Below are 19,935 nucleotides of genomic sequence, written 5' to 3'. Positions count from 1 at the left end.
CAGTCAGCTACTGGCATGTGTTGTTAGCAGCACTGGATATAGCTGTATACACAGACATGCCAAGATGCCTAAATCATGTTAGCTACCTGCATGTTTTCAATAATATAGCCAACCCTTTACATTGTATACATACATGTGGCATTATAGAAAAAGGTACAGTATATCTACATCATTCTAACTATCTGTACAAACATCAGTACATGTATATATATATATAAAAAAAACATCAGTACATGTTGTCTGCAGTATACAGTGCATTTGACTTTTTCCACATTTTGTTACGTTACAGCCTTATTCTAAAATGGATTAAATTGCTTTTTTCCCCCTCATCAATCTACACACAATACCCCATAATGACAAAGCAAACAGGTTAATACATTTACATAAGTATTAAGACCATTTACTCAGTACTTTGTTGAAGCACCTTTGACAGCCTTGAGTCTTCTTGGGTATGACGCTACAAGCTTGGCACACTTGTATTTGGAGAGTTTCTCCCATTCTTCTCTGCAGATCTTTTCTAGCTCTAACAGGTTGGATGGGGAGCGTCGCTGCACAGCTATTTTCAGGTCTCTCCAGAGATGTTCGATCAGGTTCAAATCCGGGCTCTGGCTGGACATTCACTCAAGGACATTCAGAGACTTGTCCCGAAGCCACTCATGCGTTGTCTTGGTTGTGTGCTTAGGGTCGTTGTCCTGTTGGAAGGTGAACCTTCGCCCCAGACTGAGGTCCTGAGCGCTCTGGAGCAGGTTTTCATCAAGGATCTCTCTGTACTTTTCTCCGTTCACCTTTCCCTCGATCCTGACTAGTCTCTCCCAGTCCCTGTCGCTGAAAAACATCCCCACAGCATGATGCTGCCACCACCGTGCTTCACCGTAGGAATGGTGCCAGGTTTCCACCAGACGTGACGCTTGGCATTCAGGCCAAAGAGTTCAATCTTGGTTTCATTAGACCAGAGAATCTTGTTTCTCATGGTCTGAGAGTCCTTTAGGTGCCTTTTGGCAAACTCCAAGAGGTCTGTTATGTGCCTTTTACTGAGGAGTGGCTTCCGTCTGGCCACTCTACCATAAAGGCCTGATTGGTGGAGTACTGCAGAGATGGTTGTCCTTCTGGAAGGTTCTCCCATCTCCACAGAGGAACTCTGGAGCTCTGTCAGAGTGACCATCGGGTTCTTGGTCACCTCCCAGACCAGGCCCTTCTCCCCCGATTGCTCAGTTTGGCCGGGCGGCCAGCACTAGGAAGAGTTTGGAACCACCAGGACTTCTTCCATTTAAGAACGATGGAGGCCACTGTGTTCTTGGGGACCTTCAATGTTGCAGAATTGTTTTGGTATCCTTCCCCAGATCTGTGCCTCGACACAATCCTGTCTCGGAGCTCTACAGACAATTCCTTCAACCTGATGGCTTGGTTTTTTCTCTGACATGCACTGTCAACTGTGGGACCTTAAACAGACAGGTGTGTGCCTTTCCAAATCATGTCCAATCAATTGAATTTACCACAGGTGGACTCCAATCAAGTTGTAGAAACATCTCAAGGATGATAAATGGAAACAGGATGCACCTGAGCTCAATAATTTAGAGTGTCTGGGTCTGAATACTTATGTAAATAAGGCATCTTTTTTTTTTATTGTATACATTTGCAAACCTGTTTTTGCTGTGTCATTATGGGGTATTGTGTGTAAATTGATGAGGAACATTCTTTATTTAATCCATTTTAGAATAAGGCTTTAACGTAACAAAATGTGGGAAAAGTCAATGGGTCTGAATACTTTCCAAATGCACTGTATGCTACCCGGCCACACACAGGTTTGGTCTGGTGTGTAAATCAGGCTTCATCTAGAGCCAGACATAATGGTCTGGAAAACAGATGAGGCGATAAGCCTGCTTCTAACTCTGACGGTGATTTTCCCCACCTCTATTTCGCCAGGGATGCCAGGGAAGAGGAGACAGGATGAATTTCAGAGACAGAGAGAGGGACAGGCAGAGATAGAATGGAAAAGGAGAGAGAGTGACAGAGAGAAGGGGGAGAGGAGGAGAGTGGGCAAAGGTTGACAGTGTAGCAGAGAGATACTGGGAGAGAAGGTAGGGTGGGTAGATGGGGAGGGAGAGAGTGACAGAGAGAGAGGGAGAGTAGGAACAGAGGGGGGGAGAGCGAGAGCGTGCAGAAGAGAGAGCGAGAGCGAGTTTGGCCATGACTTTGAACACTGCGTTTTTTCCTGCTCTCCTCTCCTGCCAAACTCCCTGGGAGCCGTGGGTCTGAAAAAAAGCAAACATGGCTGCCATGTGCTGCCAAAGGACACAGAGAAGACTGCGACTGTACCATCATGAACCAGTCCCCTGGCCAACTTCCTCCCCTAAGGTGCTAGAGGCATCACTACAGACCCTGCTTCGATCCCGGTCTGTATCGGGAGTCCCATAGGGTGGCGCACAATTGTACCAGCGTCGTCCGGGTTAGGGGAGGGGTTTACTTGGCTCATCGCGCTCTAGTGACTCCTTGTGGTGGGCGACTGCAGGCTGACCTCGGTCGTCAAGAGAACAGTGTTTCCTCCGACACATTGGTACGGCTGGCTTCCGGGTTAAGCGGGCAGGTGTTAAGAAGCAAGGTTTGGCGGGTCATGTTTCGGAGGGTGTATGTCTTGACCTTCGCCTCCCGAGGCCATTGGGGAGTTGCAGTGATGAGAAAAGATCGAAATTGGGGAGAAAAAGGGGGTAAAAAATAAAATAAAAAAATTAATCAAGCCATTAATAATCCAAGAATAGTCTATTTTGTATCATTAACAAACTGCTGACGCAGATTAATTATGTGGACGAGACACATACAGTACCGTTACTGTAAAAGGTGTAAAAGATGCTTACTACCAAAGTAAATACCTCTTCTTCAATGGAGGGTAAAATCCTAAGGAAGGGAAGTTAAGATAGTCTCCGGACCTTGAGACTCAAATGAGGTTGAATCCATCTTTTAAACGCTGAGCCGGAGGACACGGGCCCCCAAGGATACGGCGATGTGTGCATAGCAAATCCTTTTAAAGGAGCCTCGCATTGAAACAGCAATGCAATGCATTTGTCCAATTAGTCGGCAAAATGGACAGATTTCATTAGAGGAAAGAGGAGAAGAGGAGGGGGGAGGAGAGAGAGAGAGAAACGAGTGCTCTAAGCTGAGCTGGAGTGATTTTTCTGCTGCGTCTGGATCTCCTTTCACAGGGCAAACAGAATCCTTGAGGCTGGTTAGCAGGACTGGTCCGCCTGATTGTTTTCACTTGATGCATCTCACGGTCTATTGGGTCTTTCTATAAATAAATGGGGCCAATGTGTGACATTGAGATCAACATAGTTTGAAACAAAAATAAGGACTTTCATGCAGTTCCATATGTGTACTTAGAGGAATAAAAGTGAATATATGCAAATTCCCATAACTCCACCTATACAACATAGGCCTAGGACTATACATCCTTTAAGCAGGGTTCATACAGACATTGGCAAATCAAATTCAAGGGATTTCAGGGACCTTTTCCAAGCACTTACAGTGGGGCAAAAAAGTATTTAGTCAGCCACCAATTGTGCAAGTTCTCCCACTTAAAAAGATGAGAGAGGCCTGTAATTTTCATCATAGGTACACGTCAACTATGACAGACAAATTGAGAAAAAAAATCCAGAAAATCCCATTGTAGGATTTTTTAATGAATTTATTTGCAAATTATGGTGGAAAATAAGTATTTGGTCACCTACAAACAAGCAAGATTTCTGGCTCTCACAGACCTGTAACTTCTTCTTTAAGAGGCTCCTCTGTCCTCCACTCGTTACCTGTATTAATGGCACCTGTTTGAACTTGTTATCAGTATAAAAGACACCTGTCCACAACCTCAAACAGTCACACTCCAAACTTCACAATGGCCAAGACCAAAGAGCTGTCAAAGGACACCAAAAACAAAATTGTAGACCTGCACCAGGCTGGGAAGACTGAATCTGCAACAGGTAAGCAGCTTGGTTTGAAGAAATCAACTGTGGGAGCAATTATTAGGAAATGGAAGACATACAAGACCACTGATAATCTCCCTCGATCTGGGGCTCCATGCAAGATCTCACCCCGTGGGGTCAAAAAGATCACAAGAACGGTGAGTAAAAATCCCAGAACCACACGGGGGGACCTAGTGAATGACCTGCTGAGAGCTGGGACCAAAGTAACAAAGCCAACCATCAGTAACACACTACACCGCCAGGGACTCAAATCCTGCAGTGCGAGACGTGTCCCCCTGCTTAAGCCAGTACATGTCCAGGCCCGTCTGAAGTGCATTTGGATGATCCAGAAGAGGATTGGGAGAATGTCATATGGTCAGATGAAACCAAAATATAACTTTTTGGTAAAAACTCAACTTGTCATGTTTGGAGGACAAAGAATGCTGAGTTGCATCCAAAGAACACCATACCTACTGTGAAGCATGGGGTTGGAAACATCATGCTTTGGGGCTGTTTTTCTGCAAAGGGACCAGGACGACTGATCCGTGTAAAGGAAAGAATGAATGGGGCCATGTATCGTGAGATTTTGAGTGAAACCCTCCTTCCATCAGCAAGGGCATTGAAGATGAAACGTGGCTGGGTCTTTCAGCATGACAATGATCCCAAACACACCGCCCGGGCAACGAAGGAGTGGCTTCGTAAGAAGCATTTCAAGGTCCTGGAGTGGCCTAGCCAGTCTCCAGATCTCAACCCCATAGAAAATATTTGGAGGGGAGTTGAAAGTCTGTGTTGCCCAGCGACAGCCCCAAAACATCACTGCTCTAGAGGAGATCTGCATGGAGGAATGGGCCAAAATACCAGCAACAGTGTGTGAAAACCTTGTGAAGACTTACAGAAAACGTTTGACCTGTGTCATTGCCAACAAAGGGTATATAACAAAGTATTGAGAAACTTTTGTTATTGACCAAATACTTATTTTCCACCATCATATGCCAATAAATTCATAAAAAATCCTACAATGTGATTTTCTGGATTTTTTTTTCTATTTTTGTCTGTCATAGTTGACGTTTACCTATGATGAAAATTACAGGCCTCTCTCATCTTTTTAAGTGGGAGAACTTGCACAATTGGTGGCTGACTAAATACTTTTTTTCCCCACTGTAATTGTAATTTTCAAGGGCCTCAATGTCATACAATTGTATAATTTACATAATTGAACATATAGGGCCTAATATAGAACCCCCCTCCCAAAAAGCATGCAAAAATGGTCAAAAAAGTAGCCTATTACCACTAAGAATAGTGCATTCTTTAGGCCTTACCAATGCATTGATATGACAATTATTATTACATTCTAAAATATGAGAGAATAATGTGGACATTGCCTGATTAAATAGATTGGATGCATGGCGATTTTTCTGTAGCCTATGTGGCTGACGCAGGCACACATAATAGAGCGATGAATAGTGGTAGCATTAATCTCACCATTTGAATCTCACCATCGCTGTTTTCATAATGAGAAAGTGACCAAAAACCAGGTTCCCTTTTTAATGAAAGGATTTGTATGGAAAGCCAAGTTGAAGCAAACAGATGTTGTCGTCCTCATAATAATCGCACATGGTTTTGCCGCAACAGAGTAGCACAACAGCCTTCAATTGAAGCGCGGGAAACAAACAAAAGTGGGCACATCTCTCACAAAAACAGATCAAAACTGAAAACAGATAATTATAAGGGCGCATGAGAACTTATAAATTGGCTACATTAATTACAATAACTTTTTAAGCACCAAATTTCAGGAAATGTCTGATTTTCAAGCAAGCCTATTCCAGTACTTGAATTTCTGAGCTCCAAATTCAAGTTCAAGTAGGCTACTTCAAGCCCCTTGTATTGTTTAAAATTGCAGGTCTAGCATGGAAAACAAAATGTATTTGTTGTGTTATTTCATTACCAGATCATATTGTGAATAAACCCACTAGGCTATGTAATTTGTCATCATATCCAGAATAATTAATAGGAGTAGCGTTGAGTGTTGCGCAATAGTCTATCCAACACAATTGCGCACAGTAGACTCAGTGTCCAATCCAAGGCACAAATGAAAACATATGAAAACATGAACTCATTACCTTGATGCTTTCTCTGTTAAATCTAATGAGACCCTGCTGTAAATCAAGCAGACAACAGCTGATGATCAACATCAATTCACTAGGGATATTATACTGAACAGAAATATAAACACAACATGCAACAATTTCAAAGATTTTACTGAGTTACAGTTCCTATAAGAAAATCAGTCAATTGAAATAAATAAATGAGGCCCTAATCTATGGATTTCACATGACTGGGCAGGGTTGCAGACAAGGGTGGGCCTTGGAGGGCATAGACCCACCCACTTGGCAGCCAGGCCTAGCCAATCAGAGTGAGTTTTTCCCCACAAAAGGGCTTTATTACGACAGAATACTCCTCAGCAAACCCCCCACCCCCTCTCAGACGATCCCACAGGTGAAGAAGCCGGATGTGGAGGCCTGGGCTGGTGTGGTTACATGTGGTCTGCGGTTGTGAGACTGGCTGGACGTACTGCCACATTCTCTAAAATGACATTGGAGGAAGCTTATGGTAGAGAAATTAACATTAAATTATCTGGCAACAGCTGTGGTGGACATTCTTGCAGTCAGCATGCCAATTGCACGCTCCCTCAAAACTTAAGACATATGTGGCATTGTGTTGTGTGACAAAACAGCACATTTTAAAGTGGCCTTTTATTGTCCCCAGCATAAGGTGCACCTGTGTAATGATCATGCTGTTTAATCAGCTTCTTGATATGCCACACCTGTCAGGTGGATGGATTATCTTGGCAAAGGAGAAATTCTCACTAACAGGGATATAAACAAATTTGAGCACAACATTCTAGAGAAATAAGCTTTTTGTGCGTATGGAAAATTTCTGGGATGTTTTATTTCAGCTCATGAAACATGGGACCAACACTTTACATGTTGCATCGCATACGCTATCACAACAGCTGTTCGTCACTTGACTGTCATACGGAAAATTCCTTCCTGGATCAGATGTGTGAAAAGTAATCAATCAGCTGGACACCAAATGCGCATCCAACAAGTACTATGTATAATTATTGAAGAACCACGTTAATGACAGTATCGATTTAGGTTTCAAGTATTAAGGTAAGTAGTCCATTTTGCAATGCATACATTATTTGGGATTTGTGCGCCCATGAAAATAGTTTGAAAGTTACATGGCATTTTTGAGATCTCTATTAGATAGTCATTTAGCAGATGCTCTTATCCAGAGCGACTTACAGTTAACTGCATTCAACTTAAGATAGCTAGGTGGGACAACCACATATCACAGGCATAGAAAGTTTTAAAAAATCTCAATAACGTAGCTATCAGTAGAGTCAGAGCTAGAAGAGGGGGTGGGGTGGGGTGGGGGAGGATGATTATTTAAGATACTGTTTGAAGAGGTAGGGTTTCAGATGTATTTGGAAAATGGGCAGGGACTGCAGTCCTTCAGGGGGAAGCTGGTTCCACCATTGGGGTGCCAGGACAGAGAAGAGCTTGGACTGGGCTGAGTGGGAGCTTCCCTCCCGTAGGGGCGGAAGGGCTAAGAGACCTGAGGTGGAAGAACGGAGTGCCCGGGTTGGGTTGTAGGGTTTGAGAATAGCCTGAAGGTAGGGAGGGGCAGTTCCTTTTGCTGTTCCGTAGGTAAGCACCATGGTCTTGTAGTAGATGCGAGCTTCGACTGGAAGCCAGTGGAGTGTGCGTAGAAGCAGGGTGACATGAGAGAACTTGGGAAGGTTGAAAACCAGGCGGGCTGATGCGTTCTGAATAAGTTGCAGGGGTTTGATGGCACAAGCGGGGAGCCCAGCCAACAGCGAGTTGCAGTAGTCCAGACGGGAGTGGACAAGTGCCTGGTTTAGGCCGCATCCTGTGTGAGGTAGGATTGTACTCTATGAATGTTGTAGAGCATGAACCTGCAGGAGCGGGTCACTGCTTTGATGTTTGCAGAGACCGACAAGGTGTTGTCCAAGGCCACGCCAAGGTTCTTTGCACTCTGGGAGGGCGACACTGGAGTTGTCAACCGTGATGGAGAGGTCTTTGAGTGGGCAGGCCTTCCCCGAGAGGAAGAGCAGTTCCATCTTGTCGAGGTTGAGCTTGAGGTGGTGGGCCGACATCCAAGTTGAGATATCTGCTAGGCATGCAGAGATGCGTGTCGCCACCTGGGTGTCAGAAGGGGGGGAAGGAGAAAAGTGTCATCTGCATAGCAATGATAGGAGAGACCATGTGAGGATATGACGGAGCCGAGTGACTTTTTGTATAGAGAGAAGAGGAGAGGGCCTAGAACCGAGGGTTAAGGAGGGAGGAGAAGATGGAAAATAGTTTCCTAGGGTTAGAGGCAGAAGCTTGAAATGTAGAGTGGTAGAAAGTGGCTTTAGCAGCGGATACAGAGGAAGAGAAGGTAGAGCGGAGGGAGTGAAAGGATGATTAGACTTCTGGAGGACCTGTTTTCCTCCATTTTTGCTCAGCTGCCTGCAGCCCTGTTCTGTAAGCTCGCAATGAGTCACTCAGCCACAGAGCAGGAGGGAGGTCCGAGCCAGCTTGGGAGGAAAGGGGACAGTGCGATTCATAGGATGTAGAAAGGAAGGAGAGTAGGGTCGACGAAGCAGAATCAGGAGGGAGAAAGATTTAGCAGAAGGGAGAAATTATAGGATAGAAGAGGAGAGTAGTGGAAGAGAGAGCAAAGATGGCGCATGACCATCTGGGTAGGGGCTGAATGGTTAGGGTTGGAGGAAAGGGAGACAGAAAAGGAAACCATGTAGTGATCAGAGACCTGGAGGGTGGTTACAGTGAGATTAGTAGGCGAGCGGCCTCTAGTAAAGATGAGGTCAAGCGTATTGCTTACCTTGTGAGTTGGAGGGGATTGGGAAAAGGTGAAGTCAAGAGGCAAGGAGGGGAAAGAGAGTTGTAAAGAAATTAATCGAAGGCAGACGTCGGGAGGTTGAAGTCGCCAAGTACGAAGAACGGTGAGCCATCATCAGGAAATGAGCTTATCAATGTATGCACGCATGACTGTAAGTCGCTTTGGATAAAAGCGTCTGCTAAATGGCATATTATTATCATCAAGGTGTCAAGCTCATTGAGGAACTCTCCAAGGGCACCTTGTGGGCGATAGATGACAATTATGTTAAGCTTGAGTGGACAAGTGACAGTATGGAATTCAAATGAGGTGATGGACAAGTGAGAGAGGGAGAAATTGAAAATCTCCACTTAGGAGAAATGAGTAGACCTGTGCCACCACCGCAACGACTAGATGCTCTCGGACTATGAGAGAAAACATAGTCAAATTAAGAAAGAGCAGCTGGAGTAGCAATGTTCTCTGGGGTGATCCATGTCTCCGTCAGGGTCAAAAAGTCAAGGGACTGAGGGGCAGCATAGGCTGAGATGAACTTGGCGTTCTTGACCACAGATCGGCAGTTCCAAACGCTGCCAGAGACCCGGAATTCCACATGGGTTGTGCGCGCAGGGTACACTAAATTAGAAGGGTTGCAGCCAAGGGGTGGGGAGCGTCTGTGAAGCCTTCAGGGAGAGGTGCGTACAGGTATAGAAAACACACACATAGTTGACAAAGCTACAAAAGAGCAAAATTAGATAATCTGTAAATAACTAGGTAAGATACTCAAGTGAGAGAGTGGTGTGGAGCCTTCCTCTCTTTCCTTCCTCAAACAACTCTGCAGAACCGTCTTTGTTTCGGCGACGGTCTTAGTTTTGCGACAAAACTGCCACAAGTTGTCCAGTGTAGAAAATCCTCACTGGTACCCTTGTTTATAGAAAGACCCAATTGCATTACCGCGCTAACCAGCTTCAGCAAGCCTTAGGAGGACACCAGATTTGATTATGTGTCTAAAAGTGCTCTACGTATTAATTCGGAGGGCCGTCCTAACCGGCGCACCATTGTTTGGTTCAGACAGCAGATCTCAGTTTGCAGTTGGAGAATTCAAAGGGTTCATTCTTGTAGAAGCGTGGATAAATACACATTTCTGGCCACTCCTGCCCAGTAATTTCTTCTTCTCCTTCAGACTTCCCTGAATAAACACGTTGTAATTAGAAATGGTATTTGCCGTCTGTCAGTGCAGTGGCCTAGCTACAAGGCATCAGAGAACATGTCTATATTTGAACCCCCAGCCGCTCTCTGCAGATCGTTCAATCCAATGGACATGGTGGACCATAATTACATCTTAGAGCCTCTTGGCAGAGATTTCTTTGATTCAGTCTGATTCAGGTCTCTGCCTAGAACAGGTTCACACTAGGACACATTTGGCAACAGGCTCAAGTTCGCGCCACTTTTTCGGGAGCTACAGTGAGGGAAAAAAGTATTTGATCCCCTGCTGATTTTGTACGTTTGCCCACTGACAAAGACATTATCAGTCTATCATTTTAATGGTAGGTTTATTTGAACAGTGAGAGACAGAATAACAACAAAAACATCCAGAAAAACGCATGTCAAAAATGTTATAAATTGATTAGCATTTTAATGAGGGAAATAAGTATTTGACCCCCTCTTAATCAGAAAGATTTCTGGCTCCCAGGTGTCTTTTATACAGGTAACGAGCTGAGATTAGGAGCACACTCTTAAAGGGAGTGCTCCTAATCTCAGCGTGTTACCTGTATAAAAGACACCTGTCCACAGAAGCAATCAATCAATCAGATTCCAAACTCTCCACCATGGCCAAGACCAAAGAGCTCTCCAAGGATATCAGGGACAAGATTGTAGACCTACACAAGGCTGGAATGGGCTACAAGACCATCGCCAAGCAGCTTGGTGAGAAGGTGACAACAGTTGGTGCGATTATTCGCAAATGGAAGAAACACAAAAGAACTGTCAATCTCCCTCGGCCTGGGGCTCCATGCAAGATCTCACCTCATGGAGTTGCAATGATCATGAGAACGGTGAGGAATCAGCCCAGAACTACACGGGAGGATCTTGTCAATGAAGCTGGGACCATAGTCACCAAGAAAACAATTGGTAACACACTACGCCGTGAAGGACTGAAATCCTGCAGCGCCCGCAAGGTCCCCCTGCTCAAGAAAGCACATATACAGGCCCGTCTGAAGTTTGCCAATGAACATCTGAATGATTCAGAGGAGAACTGGGTGAAAGTGTTGTGGTCAGATGAGACCAAAATCGAGCTCTTTGGCATCAACTCAACTCGCCGTGTTTGGAGGAGGAGGAATGCTGCCTATGACCCCAAGAACACCATCCCCACCGTCAAACATGGAGGTGGAAACATTATGCTTTGGGGGTGTTTTTCTGCTAAGGGGACAGGACAACTTCACCGCATCAAAGGGACGATGGACGGCACCATGTACCGTCAAATCTTGGGTGAGAACCTCCTTCCCTCAGCCAGGGCATTGAAAAGGGGTCGTGGATGGGTATTCCAGCATGACAATGACCCAAAACACACGGCCAAGGCAACAAAGGAGTGGCTCAAGAAGAAGCACATTAAGGTCCTAGAGTGGCCTAGCCAGTCTCCAGACCTTAATCCCATAGAACATCTGTGGAGGGAGCTGAAGGTTCGAGTTGCCAAACATCAGCCTCGAAACCTTAATGACTTGGAGAAGATCTGCAAAGAGGAGTGGGACAAAATCCCTCCTGAGATGTGTGCAAACCTGGTGGCCAACTACAAGAAACGTCTGACCTCTGTAATTGCCAACAAGGGTTTTGCCACCAAGTACTAAGTCATGTTTTGCAAAGGGGTCAAATACTTATTTCCCTCATTAAAATGCAAATCAATTTATAACATTTTTTACATGCGTTCTTCTGGATTTTTTTGTTGTTAGTCTGTCTCTCACTGTTCAAATAAACCTACCATTAAAATTATAGACTGATCATGTCTTTGTCAGTGGGCAAATGTACAAAATCAGCAGGGGATCAAATACTTTTTTTCCCTCACTGTAATAAAAAACATGAAACATAAAGAAAACTGAGAAACATTCATTGCTAAGTTGATCCCCTTCTTTTTTCCTTCCACCTCACTAGATACTAGGTACTATGTATCACTATGTATTTTCTGTTATGTGCTAGATTCAATCAAAATGACATTAAACTTGCCTTAGTAATCCTAAGCAACAATGCACCCCAGTTTTTCAGCCACCAACACAGTCACATAGGTACACAGCTCTATTGTGAGTCGCTCCAGACAAAATGACAAAAATATAAAAATAATCATATAAACGGGACCCAGCTGACTAACCCGTCGTCTCAGGCGGTCGCGTTCCTCCCGGATGGCGTTCATGGTGGCCTTGGTGCGGTTCAGATCCTCCTCCTTGGAGCACAGCATGGCTGTCAAGCTCTCGTTCTCTTCCCTCAGGCCTGCCAGCTCCTTCTCCCAGCGCACCCGCTCCTCCGACAGGCTGGGGTAGAAGTCCCGGCCCAGGGCCCCTTCGATCTCCTCCACCGTCTGGGGGAAATGAGGAAAGGACAGAGGGGGAATGTTATTTTATGGCATGCCTTTTTACAGTGCAGTATGTATAGTGTTGAGATTGCGATTACATGGTCACAATTCTAGTAACCAAATGTGAATGACTCTGGATTCTCTGGGACTCAATGAAAATGGCATTACAAAGAAGAACCATTTGGTACCTTGATGTAGCCCCAAGAAAGAGACAAGAAAATTATATGAGAAAAATTTAAACAAAGAACAGAGACAAAACAAAAGTGAGACAGACAAAACAAGAATATCAAACATGTCAGGCACATACATTTTCACACAGGATTTTCCCCTGTCGGTTCACCATTATAATGTTCATAATTTGTGGGTAGTGTAGCCCTACACCATGTGTCTCAATTTACATGAGTAGAACAAGCATCCAAGACTATGATGTATGTACACATGTCCTTTTCCTCTTTTTATCCAGTGGAACAAACCTCTGATCTCCCAAAGTGTGCATGTGTGTGTGCGTGTGAGATATGGCAGAGGGTTGGAGTCTATGACCATGTCTGCCTCTACAGATCCTCATCTCTGGTGAGTGATTCATAGGCGTGTAGTGGGCTTAGAGACTGGGCTTAGAGACAGGCCTGAGTCCTGGCTTTATCTGTCCTCCACCACGGAGAGTGAATCTCTCTTATCCCTCTATCCACCTAGCCCTCTCATCCCTCCATCTCCCTCTCAGCTCCCAGACAGAGAGAGAGAGAGGGAATATGAGGACGAGGAAGGAAAGGGAATGAGCATGAAATCCCAAGTCTCATTGACTGCTGTAGATCCCAGACCAGCCCAGCACCCATTTAACCTTTAAATGAACAGATAAGTCTACCCCAGCATGGCTAGGATAAGCCACAGAGAATCCCAAGACTGTGCAAAGCTGTCATCAAGGCAAAGGGTAGCTACTTTGAAGAATCTCAAACATAAAATATATTTTGATTTGTTTAACACTTTTTTGGTTACTACATGATTCCATATGTGTTATTTCATAGTTTTGATGTCTTCACTATTATTCTAAAATGTAGAAAATAGTAAAAATAAAGAAAAACCCTTGAATGAGTAGGTGTTCTAAAACTTTTGAACGGTAGTGTATGTATTTTACACTCTCTTATTAAACTTGAGACTTCATGGTAGCTGATTCTGGTGGGTTTAAGGCGGCATGGTGTCTATGGGCTCTATATCATATAAAGTACAGCACCTCTCCCTCTGTATGAGGTCTGGATCGGCTTTATCAACTGAATCGAAAACTGTTTTATAAACCCAACTACCGCTATGGAACATGTGGAGTAACTTAACCTTGTCAGTGTCGCATGAATACCCAATATCTATTCATAGGCTTAGTACATGGTAATGGGTTGGGCCCACATTCACAACGGGATACCATGGCCCAATCACAAACCCATCCCTAGACACTTGGCTGAGTCTCCTCGCAAATCTTAAAGGCCTGGCTAGGTCGGTGTAGGAAAAATGGTATCCAATCCACATCTCATACTCATTGGACAAGTATTGTTTCTATCAAATGACATACATTCCGTTATTTTAGATACATTTTTGCGAGGGAGACAACATTAGGACACTCAGTCTAGACACGACTCCAGGGATCGGTTTGGGATTAAGCCTCAGCTGGAAATGTGAAGGCGTTCATTTTTCTTCCCACAAAATGTAATTTTTACATTTTAGTCATTTAGCAGACGCTCTTATCCAGAGCGACTTACAGTTAGTGAGTGCATAATTTAAAAAAATGTCATATTGGTCCCCCGTGGGAATCGAACCCACAACCCTGGCGTTGCTAGCGCCATGCTCTACCAACTGAGCTACACGGGACTATGTAATTGGATTAGGAATAAGTAAAGTCAGATTCATAATGGAATAAACCAGCTCGATTTCCTCTCTTTCAAGCCCAAGGAGAAAGCTCTTGTCCTCATCCTAATCGATTAGCACTGGTTGTGTCCAGCCAACAAAAGGTAGAGAAATTAAATACAAGAACAGTGTTCAAATACTTCTTTGACATTAAGTTTTAGGACCGAGGATTTAGGATTCCGTTTTGGAATCACAAACTGAATTTGCTAGCCAAGTTCAATTTGTTTGTTAGAAAATGTAGATACACTACATGGCCAAAAGTATGTGGACACCTCCTTGTCGAACATCTCATTCGAAAATCATGGGCATTAATATGGAGTTGGTCCCCCCTTTGCTGCTATAACAGCCTCCACTCTTCTGGGAAGGCTTTCCACTAGATGTTGGAACATTACTGAGTGGACTTGCTTCCATTCAGCCACAAGAGCATTAATGAGGTCGAGGACTGATGTTGGGCTGTTAGGCCTGGCTCGCATTCGTCGTCCCAATTCATCTCAAAGGTGTTCGATGGGGTTGAGGTCAGGGCTTTGGGCAGGCCTGTCAAGTTCTTCCACACCGATCTCGCAAACCATTTCTGTATGGACTTCGCTTTATGCACGGAGCATTGTCATCGTCTAGAATGTCATTGTATGCTGTAGCGAACAGATCTTGTGCTGACGTTGCTTCCAGAGGCAGTTTGGAACTCGGTAGTGAGTGTTGCAACCAAGGACAGATTATTTTTATGTGCTACGCACTTCAGCACTCGGCAGTCCCATTCTGTGAGCTTGTGTGGCCTCCCACTTCGCAGCTGAGCCATTGTTGCTCCTAGACGTTTCCACTTCCAATAACAGCACTTACAGTTGACCGGGGCAGCTCTAGCAGGGAATAAATTTGACGAACTGACTTGTTGGAAAGGTGGCATCCTATGACGGTGCCACGTTGAAAGTCACGGACCAATACGGGCCATTCTACTGCCAATGTTTGTCTAAGGAGATTGCATGGCTGTGCATTCGATTTTATACAACTGTCAGCAACGGGTGTGGCTGAAATAGCCAAATCCACTAATTTGAAGGGGTGTCCACATACTTTGGGCCATATAGTGTAGAGGAATATTAAGTATCCTTTGTTTAGCTATCTGTCCTCTATTGCTGCTCTGACACAATGGTTTGTGACGGAGGTCCATTCAGGCTGATAAAATAAAGCCAAGTAAATCCATTCTCCCACATTACAGTGACTGTCACTAAAGGAATGCCAGTGATGGTGATTGTCTGTTAAGCCTTTAGTAGTCTTAACACGAAGGACATATTTCCATTGAGCCGTCAGCTCATATTCAGTGAAATTACTAGGTGTATGAGGCAAGGAGCTCCCTTCAGTCTATCGCTTTCTCGCTCTCCGGCCTTCACTCTGCCTCTCTCATTCTCCCTCTACTTCTTCCTTCATCTTCCTTTCCAACTCTCTCTCGGTTCCTTTCTCTATTTCTATCCATCTCCACATTTTTCTGTGTCTATAGGTCTCTTCCCCCCCCCCTCTCATTCTCCCATCTTTCAATGTGTATGCGTGTTTGTGTGTTGTATAATCATTTTGCGAGGAAACCAATAGCTAGCAGACTGAATTCCTCTCAGGACTGCTGGCCCACCCATCGCTGCAAAGACGACAACCAGGCAGACAGGGTCCCATTACCAGAGCTGAGTCATCACCGTGGGGACCACCATCATGCCCCCATCAGTCTGAGACATTAGGCTGACATCAGTCTGACTTACACAGGCCCCGGCCCCAGGCCGAGACAGGCGGTTGGTTACTGCTGGGTCCAACCCAGGGTCACCCCAGGACCCCTACTGACTGATTACTGGAAGTGGCTCAATTCTTCCAGCAGGACAGTTCAACATCATATGACAGTTTGTGTTATTATAACTCATCAAACTCTCTTTTATTTACAGTGTCTGTGAATGCATTTGATAGGAGAGGTTTGCACACCAGTATTGGGTTCACCTATATTCATCTATCCTGCATGTTGTATTTTCTCACTCTGTCCACTCTTAATCATCCTTCACTCTTTATTCCCAATTAATTGTGTTTATAATGAGGAAGGAATATGACTTTCTAAAATGGGTCTCAGTCTTTTCCTGGTGTCTTACCTTGATGGCGAGGTCACAGTGTTCGCTGGCGGTGGTCAGCTGCTCTATCTGGCGGTCCACCTCGGCCACAGACAGGCTGCATGTGCTCTTCTTCCTCCCACACAGCACGCTCTCCAGCCCCGTCAGAACCCGCTGCAGCTCCGAGTTTAGGTCACTGCAGTTGTCTACACGGCGAAAATACAGGGCCGCGGTCAGACTTAACTGGTCTAAGAACAGATCAATGTTTAAAAACCCTAATGTAATGTCAGGAAAACAGAGTTCAGGTCACTGCAGTAGTCTACAGGGAGGAAGCCCAGGGCCAGGGTCAAATAAACTGATCTGGTATCAGATGAATGAATGCCAGTGTGACTGATACAGGGAGAAATAATAGGGTACAGAGATCTAGGAGAAAATAGTCAAACCTCAATGTGCCAAGAACAACACAACTACTGTAGTCTGCATGAGCAAAGTGACCTTGTTAGCATGGCAGCATAGTGATGATGTATTGTGTGCTAGTGCCATACTAATAACCAGCCATGTGCTAAATGCTAATGGTTTAACTGAATGCCCGAGGCTGACTGGAGGAATGCTGCAGGCTAGTAAAACACTCATTAAACCACATCACAGACGTCTACTGTTTAGAGAGCACAATACAAAACACACCACATAACTATCTGAGAGAAAGACAACAGTGATGAAGATACAAGCAGGATCATAATTTTTTTATGAAAACATTGTCATTTTGTACATATATCCACAGTGACCTACAGTTAACACCTGCGGGAATCAAACCCACAACCCTGGGGTTGCAAGGCAAGCAACTAGCTCCAACCAAAGCTTCATCATCACATTCAAAGCTTCAGTTCCCTATATGACTGAGTCTGTAATACCAACATGTTTCAAGCAGACCACCATAGTCCCCGTGCCCAAGGACTCTAAGATAACCTGCTTAAATGACTACCGAACGGTAGCACTGACGTCTGTAGCCATGAAGTGCTTTGAAAGGCTGGTCATGGCTCACATCAACACCATTATCCCAGAAACCCTAGACCCACTCCAATTTGCATACCGCCCCAACAGATCCACAGATGATGCAATCTCCATTGCACTCCACACTGCCCTTTCCCACCTGGATAAGAGGAACACCTACGTGAGAATGCTATTCATTGACTACAGCTCAGCATTCAACACGATAGTGCCCTCAAAGCTCATCACTAAGCTAAGGATCCTGGGACTAAACACCTCCCTCTGCAACTGGATCCTGGACTTCCTGACGGGCCGCCCCCAGGTGGTAAGGGTAGGTAACAACACATCTGCCACACTGATCCTCAACACGGGGGCCCCTCAGGGGTGCGTGCTCAGTCCCCTCCTGTACTCCATGTTCACCCATGACTGCATGGCCAGGCACGACTCCAACACCATCATTAAGTTTGCCGACGACACAATAGTGGTAGGCCATGAACACCGACAACAATGAGACAGCCTATAGGGAGGAGGTCAGAGACCTGGCCGTGTGGTGCCAGGATAACAACCTCTCCCTCAACGTGACCAAAACAAAGGAGATGATTGTGGACTACAGGAAAAAAATGAGGACTGAGCACGCCCCCATTCTCATCGACGGGGCTGCAGTGGAACAGGTTGAGAGCTTCAAGTTCCTTGGTGTCCACATCACCAACGAACTATCATGGTCCAAACTCACCAAGACAGTCGTGAAGAGGGCACGACAAAGCCTATTCCCCCTCAGGAGACTGAAAAGATTTGGCATGGGTCCTCAGATCCTCAAAAAAATTCTACAGCTGCACCATCGAGAGCATCCTGACTGGTTGCATCACCACCTGGTATGGCAACTGCTTGGCCTCCGACCGTAAGGCACTACAGAGGGTAGTGCGTATGGCCCAGTACATCACTGGGGCCAAGCTTCCTGCCATCCAGGACCTCTATACCAGGCGGTGTCAGAGGAAGGCCCTCAAAATTGTCAAAGACTCCAGCCACCCTAGTCATAGACTGTTCTCTCTGCTACCGCACGGCAAGCGGTACCGGAGTGCCAAGTCTAGGTCCAAAAGACTTCTCAACAGCTTCTACCCCCAAGCCATAAGACTCCTGAACAGCTAATCATGGCTACCCGGACTATTTGCACTGCCCCCCACCCCATCTTTTTACTTTTAGTCTGCTCCGTACTCTGTTAATCTACTTTATGCATACGTGACCACTTTAACTCTACCCACATGTCACATATTACTTCAACTACCTCAACTAGCCGGTGCCCCCACCCATTGACTCTGCACCGGTACCCCCCTGTATATATAGCCTCCCTACTGTTATTTTATTTTACTTCTGCTCTTTTTTTCTCAACACTTTGTTGTTTAATTCTACTTTTTTATTACAAATAAATGCACTGTTGGTTAAGGGCTGTAAGTAAGCATTTCACTGTAATGTCTGCACCTGTTGTGTTCGGCGCATGTGGCCAATAACATTTGATTTGATTTGATTTATTAACTGTGTCAACTTCTTTATCTCAAGCGATACAACTTCATATCTCCAGAGGCAATCAAATTCGCTCATCGGAAACTCATTTAAATTAGCATATTAATACAATCCCTGCAAAGCAGCAAAGACATGCAATGCGATGGTTAGCATCTGCTGCCATATTGCATCCAAAATAAGATCATGATTATTGTCCCAGTCCTAGACAAACATTGCCTGGGTACATTGTGTGGGAAATTAAAATGTGGAGAGTGGCAGATGTATTTCCCCAAGTGTCCCCTTAAGTGCAGGTTTTGCCAACAATGCAAATGCAATTAGTATTGTGCGAAGGAATGTGATGATTAACAAAACTTGAATTTGTTTCCTAAACAATTTCCTGACTGGTGAAATCCTGTTTGTGTGGGGATAAGATTGCCCCGGCTACAGCCAGAGACAGAGGACTGTGAAGATTGAAAATATATATATATTCTCGCTCTCTGCTAAACGTTGAGGATAATGAATAAGAGAAACCGATTAAGCTCTTTACCATTGACAAGTGATTGCTGGGTGCTCTCAGCACCACTGATAGAGGGGAGTATTAATAGCATCTTGAAGGAACTGCCGTGCAGTGTTGTTTGGGCAAAATTATTCTGTTACAGACCCAACAGTGTGTTTGTGCACTCTCCCACAATGGAAAATTGATTCAGCAGAGTGCTGAATCAATTTTCCATTGTGGGAGAGTGCACAAACACACACATGCACACACAGACACACACTCACTCTGTCAGAGACACATACGTACACACACCTACACACGCACATAACTGCTCCTCATTCTATCTCCAGTAGAAGCCTATAATTGTTTATTGGGTGCCATCAACCCTATAGCCATTGGTTTGTAACAGGCCATCCATCAAGGGAGTACATGCACAGATAGGGAACCGAGTCTCTCTATGGGAGAGATGATTAAAATGAACTACTGATCAAAGCAGTTATTAGTGACAAAGATGAGTAGAGTGAGAGCATAAACACTACATGACCAAGAGTATGTGGACACCTACTCGTCGAACATCTCATTCCAAAA

At 44.9% G+C, this 19,935-nt stretch overlaps 1 protein-coding gene and 1 non-coding gene across 4 annotated transcripts in view; both read right to left on the bottom strand.

Annotated features, from left to right (window-relative positions):
* The window catches only part of LOC121582465 (colorectal mutant cancer protein), a 138,897-nt gene that overhangs the window by 27,045 nt on the left and 91,917 nt on the right, over window positions 1-19,935 (bottom strand). For all 3 annotated transcript variants that reach the window (XM_041898266.2, XM_041898267.2, XM_045225128.1), the window contains 2 exons: window positions 16,410-16,573; window positions 12,211-12,417 (listed from right to left, as the gene is read on the bottom strand). In XM_041898266.2, the coding sequence (XP_041754200.1) occupies window positions 12,211-12,417; window positions 16,410-16,573 (371 nt within the window). The remainder of the gene's footprint in view (window positions 1-12,210; window positions 12,418-16,409; window positions 16,574-19,935) is intronic.
* trnaa-agc lies at window positions 14,190-14,263 on the bottom strand. The gene has a single exon. It is a non-coding gene; the product is annotated as a tRNA-Ala (tRNA).

The sequence above is a fragment of the Coregonus clupeaformis genome, chromosome 15, assembly GCF_020615455.1.
Source record: "Coregonus clupeaformis isolate EN_2021a chromosome 15, ASM2061545v1, whole genome shotgun sequence".
Classification (NCBI taxonomy): domain Eukaryota; kingdom Metazoa; phylum Chordata; class Actinopteri; order Salmoniformes; family Salmonidae; genus Coregonus; species Coregonus clupeaformis.
This window is presented reverse-complemented; position numbering and strand designations above follow the sequence as displayed.